The 25,255-nt window shown below is 38.2% G+C and overlaps 1 protein-coding gene across 9 annotated transcripts in view; it reads left to right on the top strand.

Moving 5' to 3' along the window:
• Positions 1-2,655: 2,655 nt before the first annotated feature.
• Positions 2,656-25,255, top strand: part of PPP3CB (protein phosphatase 3 catalytic subunit beta) — a 51,313-nt gene continuing 28,713 nt past the window's right edge. For 6 of the 9 annotated variants that reach the window (XR_015259074.1, XR_015259077.1, XR_015259075.1 and 3 more), the window contains exons 1-5: positions 2,657-3,059; positions 15,452-15,652; positions 17,777-17,901; positions 22,078-22,189; positions 23,065-23,210. Coding sequence is in view for 5 of the 9 variants with exons in the window: in XM_086752345.1 (XP_086608471.1) it covers positions 2,990-3,059; positions 15,452-15,652; positions 17,777-17,901; positions 22,078-22,189; positions 23,065-23,210 (654 nt within the window). In the remaining 4 variants the exon portion in view is untranslated. Of the gene's footprint in view, positions 3,060-15,451; positions 15,653-17,776; positions 17,902-22,077; positions 22,190-23,064; positions 23,211-25,255 lie in introns of all 9 variants that reach the window. The other 3 variants (XM_086752344.1, XM_086752341.1, XM_086752340.1) reach the window with 1 other exon arrangement.

The raw sequence follows: 25,255 nt of genomic DNA, 5'->3' as shown, positions 1-25,255 counted from the left end.
CAATCAGCTTTGCTTTTGCCATGAGATAAGTTGGGGCAGTGTGAATGCCCCCTGTGGAGTCTCTAGCAGATTTGGAGACAATATTACACAAAAAGCTTCAATGACAAGCTAAAGGGCTTAGGTAGAGTTCTGTAGTTCTCTATCTCCCTAATATAGGTTTTTTTGGTATTGTCCTAATGACAAGGGCACATGCTCTGTATTTTATTGGGGCAAGATAGAATATGTTAGAAAAATGACATCAATAAAACCCCAAGGTAACTGTGTTAGCTAACTTAGCTTTCTAGCTGCTGTTATTAAAAAAAAAAAAAAGCCATTCAAATTATTTTTAATGTTTTAAGGAGTTGTGGTTTGGTTTGTAGGGAGACATAACACCATTTATCACATCAACCTGATATATTTATGGGGAGGGGAGAAACCAGCAAGATTTCATCTGTATGAGCCTTTTCTTCAAGTGATGCCTGGATATGACTGGAAGTGTTTCAGCAGGGCACTAGGTATGCTGCCTAGAAGCTGATCCTGTCTCCTTCTGGCACAGCATCATAACAAAATAAAACTATGCTATGCTTTTTCCTCAACCAGACTTCTGAGTGTGTCAGCTCATTTTACTTCGTACCCCAGGAAAAAGATGCACGCTGGCTGCAGGTTCATGAGAGAAGTGAGCAACTGAAAGTAGTAAGAGGCATCTCTTACAACTGCACTTCAGGTGAGGGGAAGAGGTGATTCCTGATAACACTCAGTAAGGTCTCAGGCTCCCTGTGTGTTTAGAAATGTATGGGCAAATGAATTTCTTTATAATATGAAAATCTCTGCTCTTTCACGTTGTCAAACACTCAAACTGCATTTATTACCAAGCTTCTCTTGATTCTGAATAAGAGACTGAATTCATTCTCCCTGCTTCCTGTTTTAGCAGATTTACTTCAAGTTAATGCTAAGTCAATAGAAGCAGAATTTACTTAACACCCTTCCTGTCCCGTGCTCTCACTGCATATTCTGAATGGATACACCTACATGCTGGTGAAGCAAATGAGCTTTTGTGCAATTTAAAAAACAAGCCCTTTAAATTGGTTGTACAATGACAGACATTCGCAGAACATGTGGTTCCTGCTACTGGAAGGCTTAGCCATCAATCCAAAATAGTCATCCAGGATTCCTTCCATGATACTCTAATGTATCACAGTTCTCTTTTTGTGTGCATGCACCTATTTTACTTGTGGACATGAAATTAATAGATTTCTGTTTTTCCAAAACTTTGGGGTCTTACAAGTGTCATTAATAAATAACCCAAGGTTTTATAATTCTGATTCCCTTAAAATTTTCAGTTTGCTTTCTTGAATGTCTTTACAGTGATATTTCATTCCAAGTTTCTTGCTTGGACTGTCTTGGCCATGTAATAAAACAGCAAGGTCAAACCCAGCTCTGGTGTAACCCATCAATTTAAATGTATTCTTGCTTGAGCCAAACAGCTTATCATGCTCAAGACAGCAGGTACTCATCTCACATTGTCATTCTTTTCCCTTGGACCTCTGTGAGACAAGAAGCAAGACTTTGCTGGAAACTACTACCTCTGAACAGCTTTTCTTTCTTGAATTCCTGATTTATTGTGTGACATAGTTTGCACAGCTCAGTACAAGTAATGCATAAGAGCTGTATTATTAGCTGAGATGCAAAGCAGCAACTCTTTAGATATACTACACTTGATTAAATATGGTTGTATGTATATATTTAGATTTTTGCTAGCTTTGACTGGCTTTGGCAGATATTTAAGTGATGCTAAATTCCATGATTTTTGGTTTGGGGTTGTACCTGCACTGGTACCACTGAGAGTACATTAATTTGGAGGAGAGGATGAAATTAACAGCAGGAGAGCAGGAACTACTTAGAATTTTTTCTCATGTAATATGGAATACTCAAAGAATGACTAGGTTAGATTTAATATAGTTGTACCAACAGGTGAAGCCCTGTCTTATGCCCTGCATATGGTTGGACCTATTACTCTGCAGAAAAGTTGCAGTTAGTACATAATGGCCTGCAGCATTTGCAGTGCTGCAGTGCAGTTACCTCCCCATGCAGCTTTGAGGGCTGTCAGTGACTGGGGGAGGCCAGTGCTCCTCGCTGCCTCCTTTGCCCACTGCTGTTCAGCTCCAAGGGCGGAGCAGAGACCTTTGCCTGAGTTTTCTGGTGGTAAGAGCTTGCCCCAGGTTCTTCCTTGGGGGGATCTTGTTTTCCCTCTTCTGTGGCCTGTCCTGACACTGCCTGAGAAGCAAGGCTGTAGGGCACCCCCCTGACGCAGGTCCTCGCTCCGAGGTGGTGCCTGGGGAGAATTGAGGACCCTCGTTCGCCCCCTCCGGCTTCGCCGCCTTACAAAATGGCTCCCCCAGCCACGCTGCCGGCGGCGGGGCCTCGCCGCTCCGGCTCGGGGGCGGCCCCGCGGAGCTCTCCATGGTGGCCGCCGGCCCTCGCCTGCTGAGGGGCCGCGCCACCAGCCGCGCGGCCCCGTTGCCGCCCCCCAGGCTCGGCCTGACGCTCGCCCGTCCCGGGGGCGGGGGGCGCTTCCGGTCCCTCGCCCGCCTTCCTCGGCTGGGGAGGGGAGAGCCCCTGAGGCGCCGGGCCGCAGCCTCCGCCCCTCCCCGTGCCCCGCGGCGGAGGCGCCGCCCCGGGGAGAGCGGAGTTTCACCACGCTCCCTAACGGCCGCGCTGGCGGAGCGGCGGAGCCAGGAGTTTCGCCACGCTCCCGTAGTCCCTTCGTGGGGTGGCGGCGCGGTGCATGCCGGGCCCGAGGCGGACTGTCCCTTCGCTGCGCGAGGAGCTGGGAGCCGCGCCTGCCGCCATGTTCCGCTGGGCCGCCGCCGCCCGGGGCCTCTAGCCGCCCCCGCCCCGCCTCGCCGCCGGCCGCCGCCCGCAGCTCTTCCCGCCAGCCCGCCGGCGGAGGAGGCGGACGAAGGTGCCGCTGCGCCCAGCAGCCGCCGCCGGAGCCCGGCAGCGCCCAGCGATGTCCGCCAAGGAGGGGAGCAAGGTGCTGCTGCTGCCGCCCCACGCCACCAGCGAGCGCGCCGTCAAGGGTGAGCGTCCCCCCCGACCGGCGGCCTGGTGTCGCCTGCGCCCGGCCCCGGCAGGGGTGCGGGGAACATGGCTGCCCGGCGCGGCGGGGGGCGGCGGCCGCGACCCCCCGGCTGTCCGGGAGTGCCTGGGCTCGGAGAGGTGGCCCGCCCGCGCGTGGGGAGAGATGCCCACGCGTATGCCTGACCCGTGCTGGGCTGCCCACAGGTGGGGATTGGAGCGGGTGTCCACGGGAGGGCTGCTCGGCTCTGTGCGGGGGCTCGGTTTGTGAGCGGGGAGGCCGAGCTGGGTGCGGACGGTGCCCGGGAAGGCAGCGGGACTGGCCCTGCCCGCCGTGAGCCTCGGGGCAGGCCGTGCGCTGGAGCCGCCCGCGGGGCTGAGGGTCTGCGTGCCGCGGGTGGAAGCGGTGCCCGAGGCCTGCGGCCCTGGCGCATCCCACCCAGGTGCGCTGCTCGGGCGTTGTGGGCACGAGTGTGCGTGTGCTCTGCTGGCCGGGGGCCACGGGCTTCCCCGCCTGGGCTCTGGCCCCCGCACGCCTCTTCTCTGCGGGGGTTTTCCTCTCTCTCCGCGGAGGAGATCCTCGTAATTGCAGAAGCTGACAGCGCCGAGGAAGAAGGAGTGGGAAGCTGCTGCCGCCCTTTCTATTGGCTGCTGGTCTCAGGTTCCCGGTTCTGACGGAAGAAAATCACCTTGATATATTTCTTCGTGGCCTTTCTGGAGGCATGATCTTATGGGAAGCCTTTAAAAGTCGAACCCTTTACTTCTCAGAATAAGAAGTAAAATATTCCAAAGTAGATCCATCTGTAAAACTAAGGTAGTCTAGTGACAGAAATGCTCCAGAATATCAAGATCCTTGCTCCAAAGCACAAGTGTGTCGTTTTAGCATTTGTGGAGAGAATAATCCTTCACAACTAAAGTATTCTGAAATATATTAATTTGATCTAAATTGCCAGTTAAGAGGATAGCATATGCAACACTTCAAAGAATTTATAGGTTTTGTTTACTCAGACTACAGATAATTTTATTTTGATCTCAAAGGTTTTGATATTGAGCTGTATTTGACTACAGCAGAGTGGACGTTTGTAATAACAGACCTGGGCTGTTGGATTTCATGGCTGTACACAAAGCAGTTTGCTTTGAAAATTGACATTCCTAGGAACACAGGATCTGACTGATTTCAAAAGGGCAGAGATCTGTTCATTTAACTTTTATTTAATAGGAGGTCTTGAGAAATTAGAGACATGTCTTTGTATTCAGCAGATCTTAATTAAAGCTTTGAAATCCCATAGTATGTTTTGGAAATGAGCATATTTTCCAGTAAGCTGGAAAGCTTTACTTGCAGTAACTTGTAACTCATTTTAGATTGCTTAACCTGTTGATTTGTTTGAATAAATTGCAAGAGTAAAAGTAGAAAATGTTAAATCTAGTCTATTGGAAATTTGGACTCAGTAGTGCTGCTTTAACGTGTGGTGTTTAGACTTGCTGAATTTTTGTGCCTTTGCTGCAATTTGTTGTAACAAATTAAGTTCTTCAAACAATGTAGAAGATCTCATAGTAAGTGATTAGACACTTTAGAGTGTGCTGGAAAACCTGCTGATTTCCAATCACTTAATAATTCAGCTTGTTAAATGTGACCTATGCGTCTGGTTATTTAAAATAATATTTAATACTTGCTTCATTCTAAAAGGATTACAACCTGGGGTTACAGTATTTCTTCAAACCTTAAGTGTGTAGGATACAGAACTATTGTAAAGGTAATCAGACTCTGATAGCTTCATCTGACATCATTACAACCAGTTAGATGTTCATATAGCAGCATTTTTCTGTTCCTTCTGTTCACCTGTCCTGTCCATATCTATCATGCTGAATCACTGGCTTCTGGAGAAAGCCTGGACAGCTGTGCCAAGCTGTCTGTGTTCTTGATATGAAGGATAGGGTGGTTTGGTTTTCCCTCCTCCCTCATTAGGTGCAGTACAGTTGGAAATTTTTTTTTTTTTTTTTCAGACAGCAACCTCAGGTGTGCAAGATTGCAGGATATGTCTGTGCTAAGTGGGAGTATCCATGCAACATAAATACATTTGTCGAAACCATGTTAAAACGTGACAGCTATGTCACATCTCTGTTCACAAACAGATGTGTTGCTGCTCAAATACCAAGAAATGCTCACTGTACTCTTACATACTGTATGATAAATAGATAACAGATACGGCGATACTCGCTTAAGGTGCATCTTCTGCTTTTGTCAAGACAGCACTGTGTACGAGGGGACTTAAAAGTGTTAATTTTTTATACTGGAAATTTGTGGACCATGCCTGCTGGTGAAACTGTTGAGACAATAGTTCAAATGGTTGTATAATGTCTTATGCTTTTAACTTCTGTAATGCTTCTGAGTCATTGTAGAAATTGCCTCTTTTTTCGTAAGTATCAACTTATTTTTTTTATAATTATTAGTTAATTTATTTGCTGGAATAAGGTTTAGGGATTCTTTTTAAGGCAATGATTTTTCATGTTTGTTTTGTTTAATGTGATCCACTATAGGAGGAAATAAAAAAGTGTAAAAGCATTCTGAAAATGTTACCTTTTTTTGTGTGCCAGCTCTGTTCTCAAGAAAAGACATCCTTGGGGCACCCAGGCTTTCTTTCTCTTCTTGCTGAGACATTTCATTTATAATGTCTCAGGTCTTTCAGAACAGCCACAGAGAAAAATATAGTAATACTATCTGGTGTATGTATCTGTGTATTGGTTCATATGTCAGCTTTCATGCTCTCCATGAAGGTCTTTGGGCAGGAAATGTGAATTCAGGACTTAATTCTTGCTGGTATTGGCGTTGTTTCATCTCTAGTTTTTATTTTAGCTTTATTTTCTTGCTCTGTATTATTAGAAGAGAGGAAAAAATAACAGAAACAATTAAATTTCAGAGGACATGAGAAATTAAATTCTTTACTGCTAATAATGTATGTTGGCAGAAATGGGCAAGAGATGCTTGCCCAAGAAGAAATGATTGCATTATTGCATCATCAGTAACTAATCTTTTCCAATAAGGTAGGAAAGTAATTAGGATGTATCTGCTTTTATATTTTGACCTGTATATTTAACAATCAGAGGGAAGTGCATATATATAGAAAAATATCTGAAAGGTTATCAGGTGTAGTGTTCATATTAGACATATGTAAAATAAACATAGTAATGGCTTTAAATATGCAATCTATACAGTCTAGCTGTGTTGGTCTGACACACCTTCTCGAGTATGAATTGGATCATCAGAGATCATTGGTTGCACTGTGTAAAAAAGCTCAAATTTTCTCCTTTCATGGCTTAGTTAAATTGTCTAAGTAATTTGTACTTACAGAGTTTCCTAGAAATTAATGGTTAGCTATGGAATTGAAATGTCTAAAGTCAGTTTTTGGCATTTTGTTCCCAAAAGGTGTCTTGTGGCGAGGCTTTTGTTACTGCTTTTTTTAATAGAGATGAGAAAATGTACCTGTCATCTTGATTCGCTGTTTTCTAAGGCACCTTCTTCATCTTTGAAGAGTGATACTTAAGTGTTCTACTGACTCGTGGAAGATAGCATTTTCCTCTATTATGTTCTGTCAAAATTACAGAGGGGGGAAAAATAATTTTTTTTCTTTAAACTGCTATGGGTATTGTAACTGCTGTATCTGGTTCGTTTGAGTTTGCCTTTGATAATCAAATATGATTGATTTCAGTCAGCACATTTGACCTCTCAGTGCGTGTGACTTTCATATTTTGGATTTGTGGATATATTGTATCTGTTTTAGTGAAACAACTGTTGCACTTCACCTATTACACTGTTTACCTTGTAGTGAAGTAGTTTTCACTGATAGGGAGAAAGAAGTGCTTGTAAGCTCAGATGGTTTGATAGAGTGGTCTTGGACATGGCCTTCATTGAGCTTTCCTTTGAGGCCAAAGCACCAGGGCTTCTCTGACACCCACCTGTGAGTAGCTACACTGCAAAGTTGTACTTGGAAATACTCTATCCTCCCCAGCATTGCGCTTTGCCCACTATGGGTGTTGCTAGGCTTTGGGAAGTGATTCACAGGACCTTGTCGTGCTGAGCTAATGGCTATTTTCTGCTAAATTTGCTGTGTGTTCTTCTGGAAGTGGGAGGCTTCAGTATTCCTTTGTTTTGGATAAAAGTCGTGATGCACTCTGATTGGCAAACAGTAATTTTGGTTATTAAATGAAACAACTCTTCAGAGAATCCCAAAGAGGAATACCTCATAGCCCTGAGCAGGGTCCTAAATTAAGATACTAATAGCTACTTTTAAACAATGGTTTCTGGGTAGGAGAAAAATAAATCATTGCAGTATTGAACTTTAAAATTCAGAGTCTGGTAAAAAAAAAAAAAAACCCGCAGGAAAAAGGATAAATGCTTACAGGCAGCATGAAGGCTGTTTTAAAAATATTATAAGACACTTAGGATCCCTGCTGGTCAGAAATTATTCTAAAATGATCCAGAAAAGCAGCAGAGTAAAGAGAGGTCATCATACTTGGGTGGGGGGAAATCACAGTTTTGTTTTGTTTTGGGAGGGACAATGGAATGGAACTGAATTTTGACAAGTTAGTGTTTAACTAATGGTTAGAGTCAATGAATCTTGAAATAACAACAAACAAAAAAAACCCCACCAAAATCTCACTCAAAAATGGAAGCCTGCCTGAATTTCAGTAGGGCAGATTGGTAGTTGAGGCTTGGAAAGGTAAGGCCAGAGCAGAAAAATCTGACAACCACTTACACGTGTGTTTGTTGCATGAGGAACTAAGGTCTCTATCACACATGAGGCAGTTCTTGTTACTGAATGGGACCAAAGGATTTTGTCATTGAAATGTAAGCAGTTTCAGAACATATCAACAAAACAAATGTTAAAAAAAAAAAAAATCTCAGGACCAGAATGTATTTGTCTAGTGGATCTAAAGGAATTCTTTGGGGGTTTTGGGTTCAAAATTGCAGGTGTATTTTCCGTAGTCTGTGGTGTAACTCATCTTCTGAGTCTGAAAAGTGAAGCGCAGCAGCATTTTTTAAAAAGTTCTAGATTGTACTGGAGAGCTGTAGATCTGTAAGTTTAATTTAAGCAGACTCATAGCACTTGTAAGAAAGAGTGGACTAACTGTATCCCTGGGGAAAAAGAGTATTAAAGTATTAAAGAGGAGTTGGTGCAGTTTTCATAGACAGAAATCAAGAGAAATTGGTGGAATATTTTGGAGAAGCCAGTGAGTGGGTTGATCCAGGCAAAACTATTCATCAGGTTCCTTTCTCTGAGCATGTACAGTAAGCAAAAGAGGAAATATCCTCGTTTGGATCGAAATCAGTTAGGAAAGAAAGGATATTAGTAGGTAATAAACTTCCATGGTTGAGGGAAGTTAACATCTGTCACCTGTGCTCTTTAAATGTATTCGTAAGTTATTTAGAAAACAGAATCAATGGCAAATAATAACACTTATTTGGGATAATAAACTTCCAGAGATGTTTCAGAAAGCTCTTGTTAGACTGAGTGCCTGGGCAAAGAAGTTGTAGACGCTGTGCTGATAAAGGCAGCCTGGGCTTTACAAGGGAAAGAACAACTCTTGCTTAAACATAGAGGCTGTTGAGCTTGGGAAAGAAACATAAGGGTCTATACAGATAATATTCTGAAAATGTTAGTGCAGTGGCAGTCAAACAGACTGACAGAAATTTAGGGATTATTAGAAAATCAGTTTAGAAAGAAGAGAATGCAGCATCATGCCATTATATGTGTTTTATGTTATGTGTGAACCTTGAAGAGCAGCATGTAATTTTGGTCCCTTTCCTGATTTTCTTCTTTATGTACAGATATATTAAGAAGCACAGAGTGGCTTTCATGCAGGGTGGAGCAACAAAGATGAGAAATCTGTGACTTGGAAAAGGAGTAGCTGAGTGGGGGATAGAGTTAGATGCTGCTTACATCGTGAATGGTATTTAATGGAAAAGTTGAATAGGACATGCCTGTAATTCTTATCTCCATGTGAAAAGGAGAAATGCAGTACTAAACACATTTTTCCAGAAATGAATATAAAGGAAAGGTGAAATATGTTTTCATATCATATGTAATTAAAATTGTGGAATTCACAACAATAAGGTGTAGTGAAGGCAAAAATCTGTAAAAGCATCTATTCGAGGTCTGGACAAAATAGTGAAAAGTAGTTCTATTAGTGATCATAAACATGATGGTCTGGATGAAACTCTAGAGGAAATCCTTTAACCACTCTGTTTGGAAAACAAGGACAATGAGGAGGGAAATGTACGAATTCATCGTTGCCAGAAGGACATTTAAGGACTAAATAATCTTTTGGCATAATATAGTGTGGCCATTTTAATGAGAGAAGCGTCTTTCAATACTTTTCAAACAAGTAATTATATTTTTCCTGAGAGAAACTTCCAAAAACATCAGCCAGGTTAATTGAAAAATTACGCAGACAGTATAAAAGATGAATGCACCATGGCATACTAGGTATATCAGTAGTTTCATTTGAGATTCATTTAAGACTATGGATCCATAGTCAGGATAAAATAAATAGTGCCTACTGTACTTTTGTAGGATTTCAAGGTTTACGGGGTCATTTTTCCTTTCTTCTAGAATGCTGGTTAATATAGCAGGCAGCATGCATTCAAAGAAACTTGAGTAAAGGGACGGTTTTCGTGGTATTTAGGAAAAATATCATAATTCACAAGAAACTGACTTTGCTGAATCTGTGCTTTCTTGTTTGGGATGAATAGGGTAACTCATCTTTTGACAACTATTGATTCTAGCTTTCTGATTCAAGTAGACGCTGTTGTGTATTTGTGCTTAACTAATATTTTCAAGGTTGCTGGTCCATAGACCATCTGTGATGTCTTTGTGCTATTTCTTTTCAAATGTGTTCTGCCAAATGCAGAAGGATAATTGGATATATTCTGTCCTCATAGCAGCCATGGGTGCTACATCTCTTTCCTTCTGTAAAGATGTTGGCAGAGTTGTGAAGACTCCAGGGATAGACTGAAAGATGTACTAGGTGTCGGCTCTGTGATTCTTCTGAGTGGCAGTATATACAGAGCAATGCATTTATAAAACCAAAAGCCCATAAAACCTGACAGAAAAAACACAGACAACTGTGCTATTGTGGTAATAAGCCTGCTGACAAAATGAAGGATACTGGCCTATCTTTTCACAGGACACCATGGTTGTATTTATATATGGTATCACTTAGTGGAGGCAAACATTATATACTGTTTCATGTATACCTACCACCAAAGCAACAAATTCTTTACAAACACAGTGTCTGTGTTTAGTAACTTTAGCAATGTGAGCTGGGACTTTATCTGTGAAATCAAAACCACTCTTAAAACAGAAAATTAAATCTGGGACATTGAGCATGCTTTTACAGCCAAAGCTGAGTTAACAGAACATGTCATGGGCTCCTGATTATAGAAGGAAAATGGCTAATTTTCTTTCACTGTGAGAGAAAAAGAATTCTGAAAGTTTTAAGGTCTTAAGAACAGAAAATACTTTGCTTGTGGAAGTACAGTACTTTGTACGGTTGATCCCTGATTTTTTTTCCTACCATTAGTCTAGAGGCTGCAATCTCATCTTGTTTCATGAGCCTGTTCCAACAGGGTGTCTCTGATACAAGCCAGATTTAACCAAGATTATTAAAATGGGCATATATGTCAGTATGATTTAAATTTACAGTATCTACATGTAAGATTTTATTAGCAACTACTGTTGTACTCAGTTACTAGGCAATGTGAGATCTCCTTTGGGTGTGGAAGTAGCATGTTTGTGTTAGTTGCCATACTGCACCTCTCAGGAGGGAGTATTGTATTGGGTAAAGTGCCATGCTAATATAGTTTTTCTGCTTTTGAACCTCTTTACAATATACTGTGAATGTATCCGTTCAGATTGATGCTAACTTTTGGATCTCTGTAGCATGCTTTATTGTAAGGTGTAAATGTACCCAGGGGCCTGTAGAAAGTCAGTGCAGAACTAGGTTTAGAGGTTTTGCTTTTGATATTCTGTTTTAAGTATAATGCAGTGTAAAGGAAAGGTGATTTTTTTTCCTCTTTGTGAATGCACATACAAATAGTAATAAAAACCATCAAAACCTTTTTGTTAACAAATCCCAAAAGCTACTCACTGTTTTTTCCCCAGCATTGCAGTTTAAAATTTTGAATCAATATAGTTATAGTTTAATAATAGTTTATATCATCTGTACATGTTTTAAAAGCAAAATTGATTAATTTTGATTAGTAAGCAACGATTTGTTTTAGAAAATCGTGTATGTTGTAAATAGTGATGTGTTATCTTTGTTACTAACATCTATACTTTTGCTAATAGGATATATAGTCTGTTATTTTGTACTGCAGTGTGTATTGCTTTAGAGATTCATCTCTTAATGCTTTTCTGTTGCTTAACTTTACTGGGAACAGAAGAAGGGAATCCTTTAATGACCAACACCATGTTATTTGGTTAGGGTGATTCCTCTTAATTACCATTCCATTACAATCCTGAGAGCGCAGGTTATGCCCCAAGACTTTGAAACATGTATATTTCTGTCTTGGAACACAGCATGCCACAATTCTTTTTCCTTAGGCTATAATATTTTATTACTACTTAATCAAAGGTTTAATTAAACCCATTAGTTTGCAGAAATTGTCTACGTGCTTAAAAAATTACCATCCTTAACCTATTAAAAGATATTATTTGTAGTATTTTTTCAAAGGTATGATCTCCAATACAGTTTTAACTATTGTTGAGACAAAAATTAGAAATAAACCATTTTTATAGTAAGTGTTACTGTTTTATTCAGCTGTGTGATGCAGATAAGATCTCTAGCCATATTTTGTTCTGCCTTCTCTGAAGATTGTTAAAAAAAAAACAAAAACCTTCTCGAGCAATAGGTAAATACATATATTGTGTGAAAAGGATTTTGTTAAACTCTGAGGAACTACTTTTAAGACTTCAGTTTTTCATGATGCAAACATAACTTTACAGATATATAACTTTACAAATGTTTAACTACTTCTGATACTAACACTCATGATTTTTGGACATTATGGATAACCCCTGGATATACAGAGTTTTTAATTTGAATCTTCATATGTATACTAATGCAAATAATTTGGGACAGTTCTTTCCAGACACTGAACAGAAACATCTGTTTTTATCGCCTCCCAGAATATGTAACTTGCTAGATGAACTCAAAGCTGTAGTTTGTTAAAATAGACAGAATTTATTTGTGTGCAGATCCAATCTGAAATATATTACGTGGACATAATAACTTTTTTAAGAGGAGAACATTTCATCTGCCATGTGCTTAGAACCCCTGAAATATTCTGAACTGTCATAGGGAACCATCTTTCAGAATTCTGCGGCCATTGGTAGTCATAATAAGTCAGTAATGAATTGCCGATAAGAGAATGAAGAACAGCTGGTCACCTCAACAGACTGTTCTCTACCACACTCTGCATCTACCCAAAAAGAAAAAAAAAGTGTCATCTTTCACTTAAGTTATCTAGGAATAATAGTAGAACTAATGAAGGACAATTCCTACAAAACTGACTTTGGTGCTGGGGAGGTATGATCTCTAATGCTTTTGCAACAATGAAAGCAGAAGAAATCTACTTCATAAATTGTCTGGTCTCTCCTAAAAGGATGAGCTCAACTTTGCATTGCTGAAGGCAGTTGTAGGCCCACAAATGTGTTTTTTAAAGTATGGGAAGAAATAGTGTAAAACTAATTTATGTACAGATTAATATAAAATTCCGAATAATGCAAAAATAGCATTAAAAGAATGTGAAAGTTGGAAAGTCAAGTTCAGAAAAACAGTGAATGCTAGAATTGATGCTTGCATGGTCATAATTAAGTGCTTCTGAAAATTAATTTAATTTGTCTTGTTGGAACAATGGATTTCTCTTTTCAGAGACAAATTTATGTTTTTAAGTAATTGTTGTGCATGGAACAGAAGTGATTGTCTCTTGATTTCTTAAATACATTAAGTTTATTAGCGTTTGGACTACATGGAATTTTAACACTTCCAAGTGAAACTTGAATAATTACTGGAGGACACTGGAAGAAAAGGCATGCTATTTCTTTTCTTTTAATAAAATACTTTACGTCCAAAAATAAAGTGCCGAATTTGTTCTACACTGTATAATGTCAAGGCATGTTTTTCAACTTCTTCCTACTTAGAAATTTTTGTAAGAGGAAGAATAGGCAATTCTCCAGTTTATTTTCTAGTATAATTGAATTTTAGTGAATATAGGTATGTGATTTATCTGTCAGTTGTTTTATTGATAGATCTTTATTTTCGCATAAAACAGAAGGGTAACAATTTGTTGCTAATAATCTAGAAGTCAATTTAAATGAAGTCAGTGAATGTTTTAGTGTTTAAGCATTGATTTTTGGAATGTAAAGTTTAACTTTGGAGTGTAAGAAAATAAAGTATGAATAATCTTGCTACAAGTGTATTCATACTACTAGTTGTTCTTATCTTTGAATAGATGTGTTCCTCCAATTTTTCTTTTTAAACCTATTCAAAGTAATATTTAAATGGAGAGAAAATTAATTATTTTTCTCCTTTTCTCTTTTATTTCATTCTTTCAATAGTGGTATTTTTTTTGTTTGGTTTGGTTTTTTTCCAGATTATTTATACATCCTGTAATCTTGCATGAGTGTGATGGTATTCTGATGCACTGCTTAGTGGCATTTTTGATGTACCCTCTTCTCCGATGTCTCAAATCCATATTTCATTTGTGCAGTAACTGAACTGCTATTTGAATTTGTGTAAGCTGCTGGCCGTTAAATGTGCTGCCTGAGCAGTTGCTGAGCCTGGTTTGATTCCCAACCTCAAACGGCTCATCTGCTCCACTTCTTTGATATATGGATCACATATGGCTGCTTTTGACCCATGAGCCAGGATTCAATGACTTCTGATACTTTCAGTAATTTCTAGAGTTGTGTCTAGTATATGGACAGCCTCTACTCCTGGTTTAGTCTTTTTAGAGAGAGCACAACAGGCAAATAAGGGAAACAAGCTCAAAGAAGGAATTTCAGCCTACAATGGCAATGTTGTAGGCTCCCAAAATAACTTTTTTTTTTTCTCATAGTATGAACGTGTTCTGCTGCTTAGTCAGTGGTTTGACAGAATTTCAAACTGGCAGAGTCCATCCTGCCTCTTTCAGCCATTCAGTGGCCAAGAGCGCACACGTGCTGCTCTCCCTTCTCCATTAATGCAGTCATAGAGCTGTGTTGGAGTCCCCCTTAGTTTTCATGGTTTTAGGCTAAGGAGTCCTAGTCTACTTAGTTACTCCTGTAGCAGAACTCATTCTATTTGATTTCCATTATTGTTCCTTGAATCCTTTTTAAATTATTCTTTCTCTTTTATAAGATGGCCAAACCAGAGTTGCATACTAGATTTATCAGTGGTGTAATTGTGTCTTCTTTTGTTTTGTGTTTGATGCTAATTGCTAACATTCAGTTTTCTGTGTTTCTTTGGCTTGTCAGCATAGAGTATTTTCCTAGAATTATAGGAAAGACTTTGTTTCTGAACAGTAATAATAATTTTATAGTCTGAGATTTTTACATGTGAAGTTAGCACTTATTTCCTTCATTAATTTGCATTTATTAGTATGTCATATTTTGCTGAGCCACTCAGTGGCATGGACAACTTGTGTAGCTCTTCATAGCGTGCCCAGTTCTTCATTGTCTGGAATACTTGCTGTCACCTCAAGGCTGCATCACTCCATGAGTTACCTTCTTTTCAATGTAATTTATGAATTTATTAAGTAGCATCAATTCTAGTAGGCCTTCTCTGATGACCTTCTTCCTTTCCTGTTGCTGGCTATTTCCTCCTTTTTTTTCTAGTCCTTTAAACGGTGTTGTATCCTTTTCTTGCTAGCTTTGAATTTGTTTTGGTGGGTTTTTTTGCGTGGTTGGATTTTTTTTGAGGGCTGGGGGGAGTTTTCGGGCTTTGATGATGGACTTGTTTTAAAATTCCTTTTGTAAGTCTGAGTGGATATTAAATGGATCTCCTGCATCCCTAATACTTGTTGAGTCTTTCAGAGAATGACAGTATATTGGAGAGAGATTATGTCCTTTTACAAAGGCAGTTTTGACTCTTCCAAATGTTGTACATATTATTATGCCTTCTAACTCTGTTTTGTAGTTTCTAGAAACTTGCTCATTATAGATGTTTATTTCTTTAAATATATGCACAGATAGCATTATTCCATCCATCTTTTTATGATGTCATCAAGTTGGTTGATTGAAAGACAAATTTTCTACTTTGGATAGCAACTGTTCCATGATACATCCAATCCTACATGCAGTATGTTTTTAAAATAGAATTGTTGTGACTGCTGTTTCTTCTTTTTAAATTTTAGCTGTCCCTTTTCCACCAACGCATCGCTTGACGTCTGAAGAAGTGTTTGACACAGATGGAAGACCAAGGGTTGACATTTTGAAGAACCACTTGATAAAAGAAGGTCGAGTGGATGAAGAAATTGCACTTAGAATCATCAACGAGGGTGCTGCAATATTACGGAGGGAAAAAACTATGATAGAAGTTGAAGCTCCTATTACAGGTAATATTTCTAGATAATTTCAGTCATAAATACATTTGAAAAAAGCCAGGTTTTTTCAGTAGTAGAGTTTGTCTTAAAAATGGCTAAAATAAAATGTTATTGAATTATCCTTCACAACTACATTTGCTTAACAGTACTTAAATGGTCTGAAAAATAGACTGAAGATTATTTTGCAAAATGAAGGCATTAACCTGTTGGAAAACAGTAGTATGATTGGTATTAAAATGACAAAAAAGAAAGTAGTTAAATGGTGATGAATTCCTGCAATGATGTAAGTGGGAATAAAGAAATATATCTGGAATAGAAAAATCACCTCAGAATTATCCTCGAATCTAAATATATGAAGAGAAGCTAATTGCTGTAGTTTAAAGCAAGTACCGTGAATTGGAATTCTGAGTGAAGAATACACCTTTATAGTTCCTCTGTAGGTGAGACTGACTGTTGCATGTTCTTGTGAGAGTAGTAGTACTGGAAAGTGTTGAAAGATTGCCATCTTTAACACCCTAGAATCAGATCTGCTGTCATACAGAACTGATTCTTAAGAGATTTTTGGGAGTATTTTCATGGTTTGACTAGTTCTGTTTCTGTTTGACCTGGTGAAAGGTGGAATTAGCGTCCTTTAATACTTTTATTTATAAAAAATCCAGACTCACAGAAAATTGTTTATGTTGCATATCTGTTATTTATGATAACGAAAGTAGTGATTTTTGTGTTCAAATCAGGTTTTCTTTCACCAAATGTGTTTTCTTCTAAATGGACCTATATAAAATAAGTGTCTGAAAAGCTTCTTTTAGGGCATCAGCTTACTTTAATTTGTTAGTGTTGGGCAAATGAAAGCATTTAAACGGTACATCATTATTATTGACTTTTTTTTAAAACATGAATAATTGAAATGGTGGAAACCACTAAGTGACTGCCAGACAATCTTTTGAAGCTCCAGGTAAAGCTTGAAACTACATTGTTGTCCGTATGTTTAGAATTTTTATATTTCCATTTGTTCAGGTAGTTACCCAGAGCTACTGATATATTGGCAGCTGAAAAAGAAGGAAAGTTCTTGCAGTGTTTGAGTAGAAATCTTAAGAAAAGTGACGTAAAAAAAGGACATATTCTATTTAGTCTAATATTTTGTAGGTCACGATGACAAATTGTCTGCTCCAAGGGAATAACAACATTTAAAGTGTGATGTGTCATATCCAATATATCTTTCCAAAATTAGAACAACTTTTTTTTTTTTTTTAAATTACTGATAAACTCTGAGAAGTCGGAAGATGTTGTTTGTCAGCTGATCAGTGTCATTTTGCATCAACAGAAGGCATAGTCTCTAAAATTCCTATTAATTGCTGTCAGCAATACCTCCAGCAGAAGCGAGAAGGCAGCTCCTGATTTCCACTGAGCTGGGACTTCTTGTGGGAATGAGAAGTTAGGAGCAGTTGTCTCTTCCATACATTTTTTAAATTATTATTTTTTTAAATTGTGAGATGGCCTGGCTTTGATGTATGCTCTTCAAAGTTTTCCCATTTGCTATCTTTGGCACTTCTGCCTTAGGTTGCTGACCACTGGTCTAGTCCTGTCTCATATTCTAAAAACACAAGAAAAATCCACTGTTGAAATAGTGAACATGTTAATTTGAAGGAGAAAAGTAAGTGAGCAAAGAGAAGATGTGATGATGTTAAAAGGTATGTTAGTCTGACTCGGAAACAAAAACATACTCCCTGCTTTTTTCAATCCCACATGAACACAGCAAATTGTTCCAAAGCAGCAAGCATTTTCAAATATGCATACCACCGAGAATCTGCAAAGATACGTGAGGGATTGAGGAGGAGAGTAAAGAGCTGCTGACAGCTTTCAAGACCTCAATACTCAGTGCATTAACTGTGTTTGAAAAATATCCCACAACCTGCTAGACTCAAATAGGGCTGTCATTAGTGTTGTCACAGGTAGTGAGGACAGCGTCTTAATGAAAAGCAAAGGGGGAAGCTTCAAAAATTTCTGTTATTTCTGCTTTATACCTGCATTTCCTCTTAATTAGAAGTACTTTGTGGCTGTTTACTTAACTATAACTTAGTAAGTTTTCGGTTAGATTTTTTTTTTTTTAATTAATTTGAACAAAATTTTTGCTTGCAGTGTGTGGTGATATTCATGGCCAGTTCTTTGATCTAATGAAGCTGTTTGAAGTGGGAGGATCACCTGCTAACACAAGATACCTCTTCCTCGGTGACTATGTAGACAGAGGTTATTTTAGTATAGAGGTAACTGAATATATTAATCTGTTTTGTCCTAAATTTTTCTATAAGCACACTTTCACGGAGATTTTAAAATGAAATTTTAGGTCTGCTTTAACATGTGAATGTGTTCTTCCTTGCTATGCTTTCTCCTATGACACAGGCCTGTTTACAGGAGGATATTGACCACCCGCTTGGACTGTCCTGTTGAAGTCACCAGACTTACTCATTTTTCCTCCTCTTTCTTAGTTAGTTTTTAAAAAGTTAAGTTCTATAGCATTATTGTACATAATCCTACTTCTCTGGTAATATGCAGGAAAGTGTGTTTGTATGGTTTTGGAGAACAGGTGAGTCATGATGGCATGGTCTTTTATTATAGCTGTTTATCTGTATAAATTAGATTCATTTTTCTTATGTAATAAAAAAATTTAAATAATTATTACTATCTATTATTCTATTATTTTTCTTTACTATAATTGTGAGGGTGATTACAGATATTCCCTAAGGATATCTTAGTGTTTCCTGTGTTTCTGCCATTAATTTTTCAGATATATTGAATTAAAATAGTTTTTAAATTTTCAGCATGTTTGTTAAGTATGCCACATTCCAGAAATATTAACTTATTCATATAAATTAGTTTCAAAGCTATAATTTTTAAGTTAACTATTCTTCTGGAGCCAGCTCGGGAAGTGTGTCAGCTTGGGATCTCTTCATAGATACCAAATCCAATAGGGTGGCATACCGTTTGAAACAGTATTTTGCAAGTCATGGTGTATGATACTTTGTTTCTGTATTAAATAGCCTTTTGGGGCTATGGAGGATGGGAGACAAACAGGAGATGCAGCAAGAGTGATTGTCTCAAAGTCATTTGTAAGGAAATACTTCAGCAGACATTCCCTGTTTATTAATTTGATCTTCTTGGCCTGTTGTTGATTATTACAAATAATGTTATTGTCCTTGAAAAGGACATTTACATAGTAATACTGTATGTTAATATATCAAAAACAGATATGAAAGCTTTTCAACCATTACACTTACAAAAAACTTCTAAGCAATGGATATTCTTGAATGTATTATTAAGAACATGCTCAATTTTTTCCTCATATGATTTTAATTTAACTTTTAATACAATATTTGGCATGCTAAATATACTTAAGAAAAATGTAAAGACATGCTAAATATATTCTTGAAAACCACTTCAGGGTTCTTGAAAGGCTTGTCTGTCTTCATTGAGATAATCTGCTCTCTTCTACTCCGAGTGGCTGTTGGAACATCAGTGAAGTACATGGCAGGTTATCTGAATGAAGTTGAATTGCTGCAAGTGCATGAAGGTGGGGCTATGCTTTGTGGTCCTGTTGAGAAAGTAAAAAGTAGTACATGAAAATCAGCCATTTGTTCTCCACTTTAACCTTAAAAATTTTTTTCCTACTTAAGTTTTTGCCTTAGCATTTAGGAAGTTTAAGTTGACCTCCAGGAGTTTTCATAAATGGTTACTTCAAAATCTTTCTTAGTGATTGGAAATGTTAATATACTTTTGGTAAAATATTTGACTTTTCACAGAAAAATGAAGGTGAAATTTTCTAAAAATGTACAGACAGTACAGAAATTTAATTTTTTACTAATAAATTCTTAATCAGTCTGTCCTGAAACATCTTTAATTGCATTGATATTTTAGTACTAACTCATTTCCAATTTAAAAATGTCATCACTTCTAATAGGAAAGATAATTACATGCTACTGTGATTGTATATAACAAACTGCTGGAATCAAGATGGAGTCTTTTGAGGAAGGAAGCCACTATTTTGCCACCTTTCTATTAAATGTTTTGAAGGTTGCTTGCTTTGTATTTTTCATACAAACTGACTTAACTAAAATTGTTCACAATTGTAGGATTAGCCAAATTAATTCATGTGTTTGATGTTGTCATAGTTTAGCCCTGGTCGGGACCAGACTACGCAGTCTCTCTCTCACTTCTCCCACCCTTTGAGAGAACAGGGAGAGATAATATAAGAAAAATGGCTCTAGTTCGACATAAGGAGAGGGAGAAATCCTTAAAGTTACTGTTACGGGCAAAACAGGCTCGACTTGGAGAAAACTATTTGTTTGTTACCAAAGCAGGATAATGAGACAGAGAACAAGATAATAAGAGAATAAGATAACCTCCCCCCACTCCTCCCTCTTCCCGGGCTTAACATTATCTCTACTACCTTCCCCCCCGCCAAGCGGCACGGGGAGGAAGAGGGAATGGGGGTTATGGTCAGTTCATAATACGTTGTTTTACACCACTGCTTCGTTGTTGGGGGAAGAACTCCTCACATTCCTCCCCTGCTCCATCATGGGGTCCCTCCCAGTGTGGCTCATCTCTTCCACGGAGTGCAGTCTCTCCAGAACGGCTGCCCCAGCACGGGCCTTCCATGGGCCACAGCCTCCTTCAGGCATCTACCTGCCCCAATGTGGGATCTTCCATGAGCTGCAGGTGGATCTCTGCTCCTCCATGGACCTCCATGGGCTGCAGGGGGACAACATGCTCCACTGTGGTCCTCACCATGGGCTGCAGGAGAATCTTGGCCAGGAGCCGCATTACTTCTCCCCCTCCTTCTTCACTGACCTTGGCATCTGCAGCCATTCCTCTCACAAGAAATTCTTCACAACAGGCAGGCAGATGCCTCTCAGGTTCTCTTCACATCTCATCTCTCCACTTCTTGCAGCTGGGCCAAGTCGGGCCCAGTCAGCCACGTGGGGGGAGGCCAGAGGGTGAGGGCCGCAAGGCCCACAAAGCTTGCGCCTCCCCCTTTCTGCCCCCACTCAGCTTCTTCACATCATCTCTTCTCTTTTTTTTTTTCCTGCTTCTCCCCTTCTTAAACGTTGTCGCAGAGGTGTTATCATGGAACATTCTGCTACCAGTGGGCTTGGCCTTGGCCAGCAGCGGGTCCATTCTATGCCCATCCGAGTCCACTGAACAAAGTGGAGCAACTTCTAGCAGCTTCTTACAGAAGCTACCACCGTAGCCCCCGCTAAGTAAATAAAACCAGAACAGATGTTAAACAGTTGTTTTGTAAGAAACTGATTATGCTCTTTGCTGGGAAACAGTTTTAAGGAGTCTGAGGACTTTGCAATATGTCAGGATATTTTAGAGTTACAGAAGCATTGGAAAACAAGTGGTATCATTAGAAAAATTACTATTTTCCATATTTTTACTAAGAAGATAAGGAAAAGTCAGTAATTAATTTAGTTAAACTTCACAATAGAAGTCTTTGATGTATTTCTCCATGTTCACTGTGTTTTTTAAAGCGTTCCTTTGTTTTCTTTCTTCATGTACATACTGTTCTATGCAAAATAACTTTGAAGAATGATAGCTTCAGGGTACTCTTATTGATTAAGAACTAATAACAACTTGCAAGTGACTTCAGTGTAGTCCAAAACTTCTGTGGTTCTGAGATTTCTGTGGTCTGTTAAAAATACAGGAGTCATATTTGAAATTTAAGAAATAAATCTTGGGCATTCAAGACTGCTAGGTGGTAACAGACTCTAAACTGTAAAAATTATGCATATGCTGTAGCTCTGTCCTCAACTCTCTTTGCTGCTGACGTTGCAATAATAATGATACGTGGAAACTTACTATTAATCTTTGAATTTGATGATTAAACACTGAATAAACAACCAGCTTTCCCAGTTTGGGGGGAAAAAAAGGTTTATTCTGTCCGTTCTTAGTTTAAAAACTGTCTGCAAATGATACAGCTGACTTTAATGTAAATAGTTTTGTGGAATTGTTTCTTCAATCTCTGTTAATAAATGTCTGCTTTCCTTCTTATGCCAGTGTTTAGAATCATATTTTAAAATCAGATTTTAGGTGCAAACACATATATTATTTGTCTAGATGAAAGTGTTCTGCAGTGTAATTCTACTGGGTTTATTTTATTTATTATTATTATTATTAAATTATTAATTATTTATTATTAAAATGTTTAATTATTAAATATTTTTTCAACATTCTGTGCAGCTGTTCGTAAGCAAAGTAATAGGCAATTTGCGTAACTCATATCCAGAACCGGACTCAGGGAAGTAGTGCTGTATTTTAAAATAGCACATGAAGCTGTGCTTGCTTTTGAAGCTGTTAACATTCTTACTCAGTGTTTCTCAGTAACAATTTTTAACGCTCTTATAAACTAGTGTATTTTACTGGATATCTTTATTTTTCAACAGTGTGTGCTGTACTTATGGGTCCTGAAAATTCTCTACCCAACCACATTATTTCTTTTGAGAGGCAACCATGAATGCAGACACCTAACAGAATATTTTACCTTTAAGCAAGAATGTAAGTACTGCCATAGAATGTAAAATTAGCTTACTTCCAACCTGCTGATCTGTAATTTTACTTGAGAGATGTTTTTCTGTTAGTTTAAGGTCTTGTAAACATTTGGAGGCCCCATTGACTTGTGTAGAATCGCTTGCAGTTTAGTGTGGTGTTGGAGTGCAAGTTTTGTAGAAAACTGCTGTCTGTAAAGGTGCATTGTGGAGTAAAATTTGATACATCAATCCCGATGTTAGATTGTGGAGAGAGGAAGGTTATTTTGCTATCTTGGCTATAATTGGGAGTGCAAAGTAACTTGCTGAGCAGCATTGTGAAGCTAGCAAGAAAACCCTGCTGCTGAGGAATTTTTCCATTCAAGGCACTGATTTCTACTATACTAGTAAGGTAATTCTCTTGGTGATGTAAGCTGCTCCTTCATTTGGAGATTCGTGTAAGTATTGTTCCAGTGATAAATGGATCATATGCCCTAGTAAAACCCTCTTTGATGTAGGTAAAAGTGATGTAATCTATAAGCAGTACTTACTTTTCAATGTAAATCAGAAATCACAAACTTCTCAGTAGTATTTTACATTGAAGTATGCTATATAATTGTATAACGCAGAATAATTTGTGATTTTTTCAAAACCAAAAATAGTTTCTCCACACTTGAGATAGCGGAAGAAGAAATGAAGAAAGTTTATAGTTCTGGCAGATAGTATGTTTTAGAAATGTGCTTGCTGTTGTGGTCTTTGGAAGTGCTAATTTAAACCCAAAAATATTAATTGCTTTGCGTTTTTTTAAGCATTTGCTTTGAGATCTGCTCTTACAATTATGATCCGCTAGATTACTTCTTACATCTAATATGGATTTCTTAATGTTTTATATTTTCTTTCCTGCAGGTAAAATAAAGTACTCGGAAAGAGTCTATGATGCTTGTATGGAAGCTTTTGATTGTCTCCCTCTTGCTGCTCTTTTAAATCAACAGTTTCTTTGTGTTCATGGTGGACTTTCACCAGAAATTAATACACTAGATGACATTAGGAGAGTGAGTATTTTGTGTGTTTAAAAATAAGTGGGAATACAGATATTTATATGATGCTATGCAAAGTAATGTTTGTGAAATTGTCAGTATGTTGTTTTCTGTTCTCATCTCTTTTGGAAGTGTACATCAGGAACAGAAATGTCGGCTAAACGGTATCATAATTAAAAACTCTTGGATTATCTAGTGCATTTTCTGTTAGTAGATCTCACTGGGCAGCTGGGACTGTTACAAAACACACACAAAAAAAACCTCAAAAAAACTTCACATAGTTTCCTGAGACAGGTGGTACACGTAAAAGGCTTCATATCCAATCGAAAAAGTGCTTTGTATTTCTTTCTAGATAAGACCTAGCATTCTCATGGCTTTCACGACAAAACTCGTCGAAGTAAATTGTAGTCTTAAAATTGTTAGATATATCAAACATCGTATTTCAGTTGACTCGTATTTATTTGAAAACTGGTTGATTTGTTTGGTTTTGGTTTTTTTTAACCCCTTGATCATGCGTATTTTGATTTTGAAAGAGTGTGTGAAATTGCAGTATTTAATAGAAATTCAGATTTCTATTTAAAATGGCAAATTTGTTAGGCATTTGAGTAACAGCTGTGGATTGCTTCTCACGTTGGTAAATGTGCTGAGTATATCAGTAATGGAAACAAGTTTTAAAAATTATACAATGGAAACACTAAATAGTCCTGTGCAATTTAGAGGAAAGAAGCTTGTGATGACAGTGAAGTATCTGTTTCTCATAATTTGGTTTCAACTTGCATGGACAGCTGATGTGAGGTGAAGACTATCAGATTGGAATTTTCAAACTCAATTGCCTTCCTTTTTGCATACTCCTTTTAACTTATTTTAGTTAACGTAGCTGACGTCTTGAATGCTGTATTTGGAAATCAAAATCATTGGTGTTATGATCAGTAACAGCTAAAGTGTAGTTGATTTCAGCTTAGAATAGAAATAGGCAGTTCTAAGAAGTCTTGGGGATTATAGGTAAAGATATAAGAAATAAAGTTTTTTATCCACATATGGAAGAAGGTCTGTAGGCCTGATTTCAAAAAAGATCTAAATATCAGAGAGAAGGAAAACGTATATTTTTAATTTGGTTTATGGTATATAAATATTGTTGGCCCATTTTGTCTTTTATCTTCTTTTATTGTATTTCTGATTTTCTTCGCATTTTCTCCTTTACTTGTGCTCCATATTTTTACCTCTCCTCAGATTTATAGGCTGCTGTCCAGTTGAATCTAATTTCTGAATTCCCCAGATTTATTTTTTTTTTTTTGTACTGACTGGACCATTTCAGAGCCTGAAATGTCGGCTTATTTCACTGACAGATACTACACTGCAAAGCAGAATGATGTGAGAGGTTAAGAAAATGGTAGAAACAAAGAGGAAGCGTATTTACAAGCTCAGTGGTGTAAGTGGAAAAATGTACTCGGGCACATTGCATTTTTTGAGCAAATGCTAACGTGTACAGAAATCTGTATGCATTGTGCAGAGAAAGAGAAATAGGAAAGCAAAGAGAGTAAATGGTGCTGTTCTAACAAGGCCTTAACACTTCTCACGTTGAAGATTAAAAGAAGCATGGTCAAAGTTTTTTGGAAAGTGATGTCAAAGAAACATAGTCTGTAAAAGCACTTTGGAAAGCCACTGTCAGAATAAAATTGTGATCAGTTTTTCTTTGAGTCTCAATCTTGCAGCTAATCACGTTTCAAATTGTCAAGTAAATTTAAATGAAAGGTAATTATGTCATCTTGGCTTGTACTTTCATGTGTGCTATAATGCTTAAGACTACATTAGGATGAAATACAAGTTTGTATGTTTATATATATATATGAAAATCTGCACTGTATATTGCTTCTGATGAAAACCACGTTTATAAATATAAGGCAGTGTTATTAGAACTGTTCTTTAGGCTTTTTTTTATTTTTTAAAGTCATCTGGTGACTTGGAAAAGGCACTGTTCATGGGTTGGCAGCAGCTTCAATAGCTGCATTAGAGCTTGGTATGCACTGATATTGTAAATGTATTTAAATTAAATGGGTGAT

The sequence above is a fragment of the Chlamydotis macqueenii genome, chromosome 7 (assembly GCF_036417535.1).
Source record: "Chlamydotis macqueenii isolate bChlMac1 chromosome 7, bChlMac1.mat, whole genome shotgun sequence".
Taxonomy (NCBI): domain Eukaryota; kingdom Metazoa; phylum Chordata; class Aves; order Otidiformes; family Otididae; genus Chlamydotis; species Chlamydotis macqueenii.
Note: the sequence above shows the minus strand (reverse complement) of the source record. Positions and strands in the feature narration are given on the sequence as shown.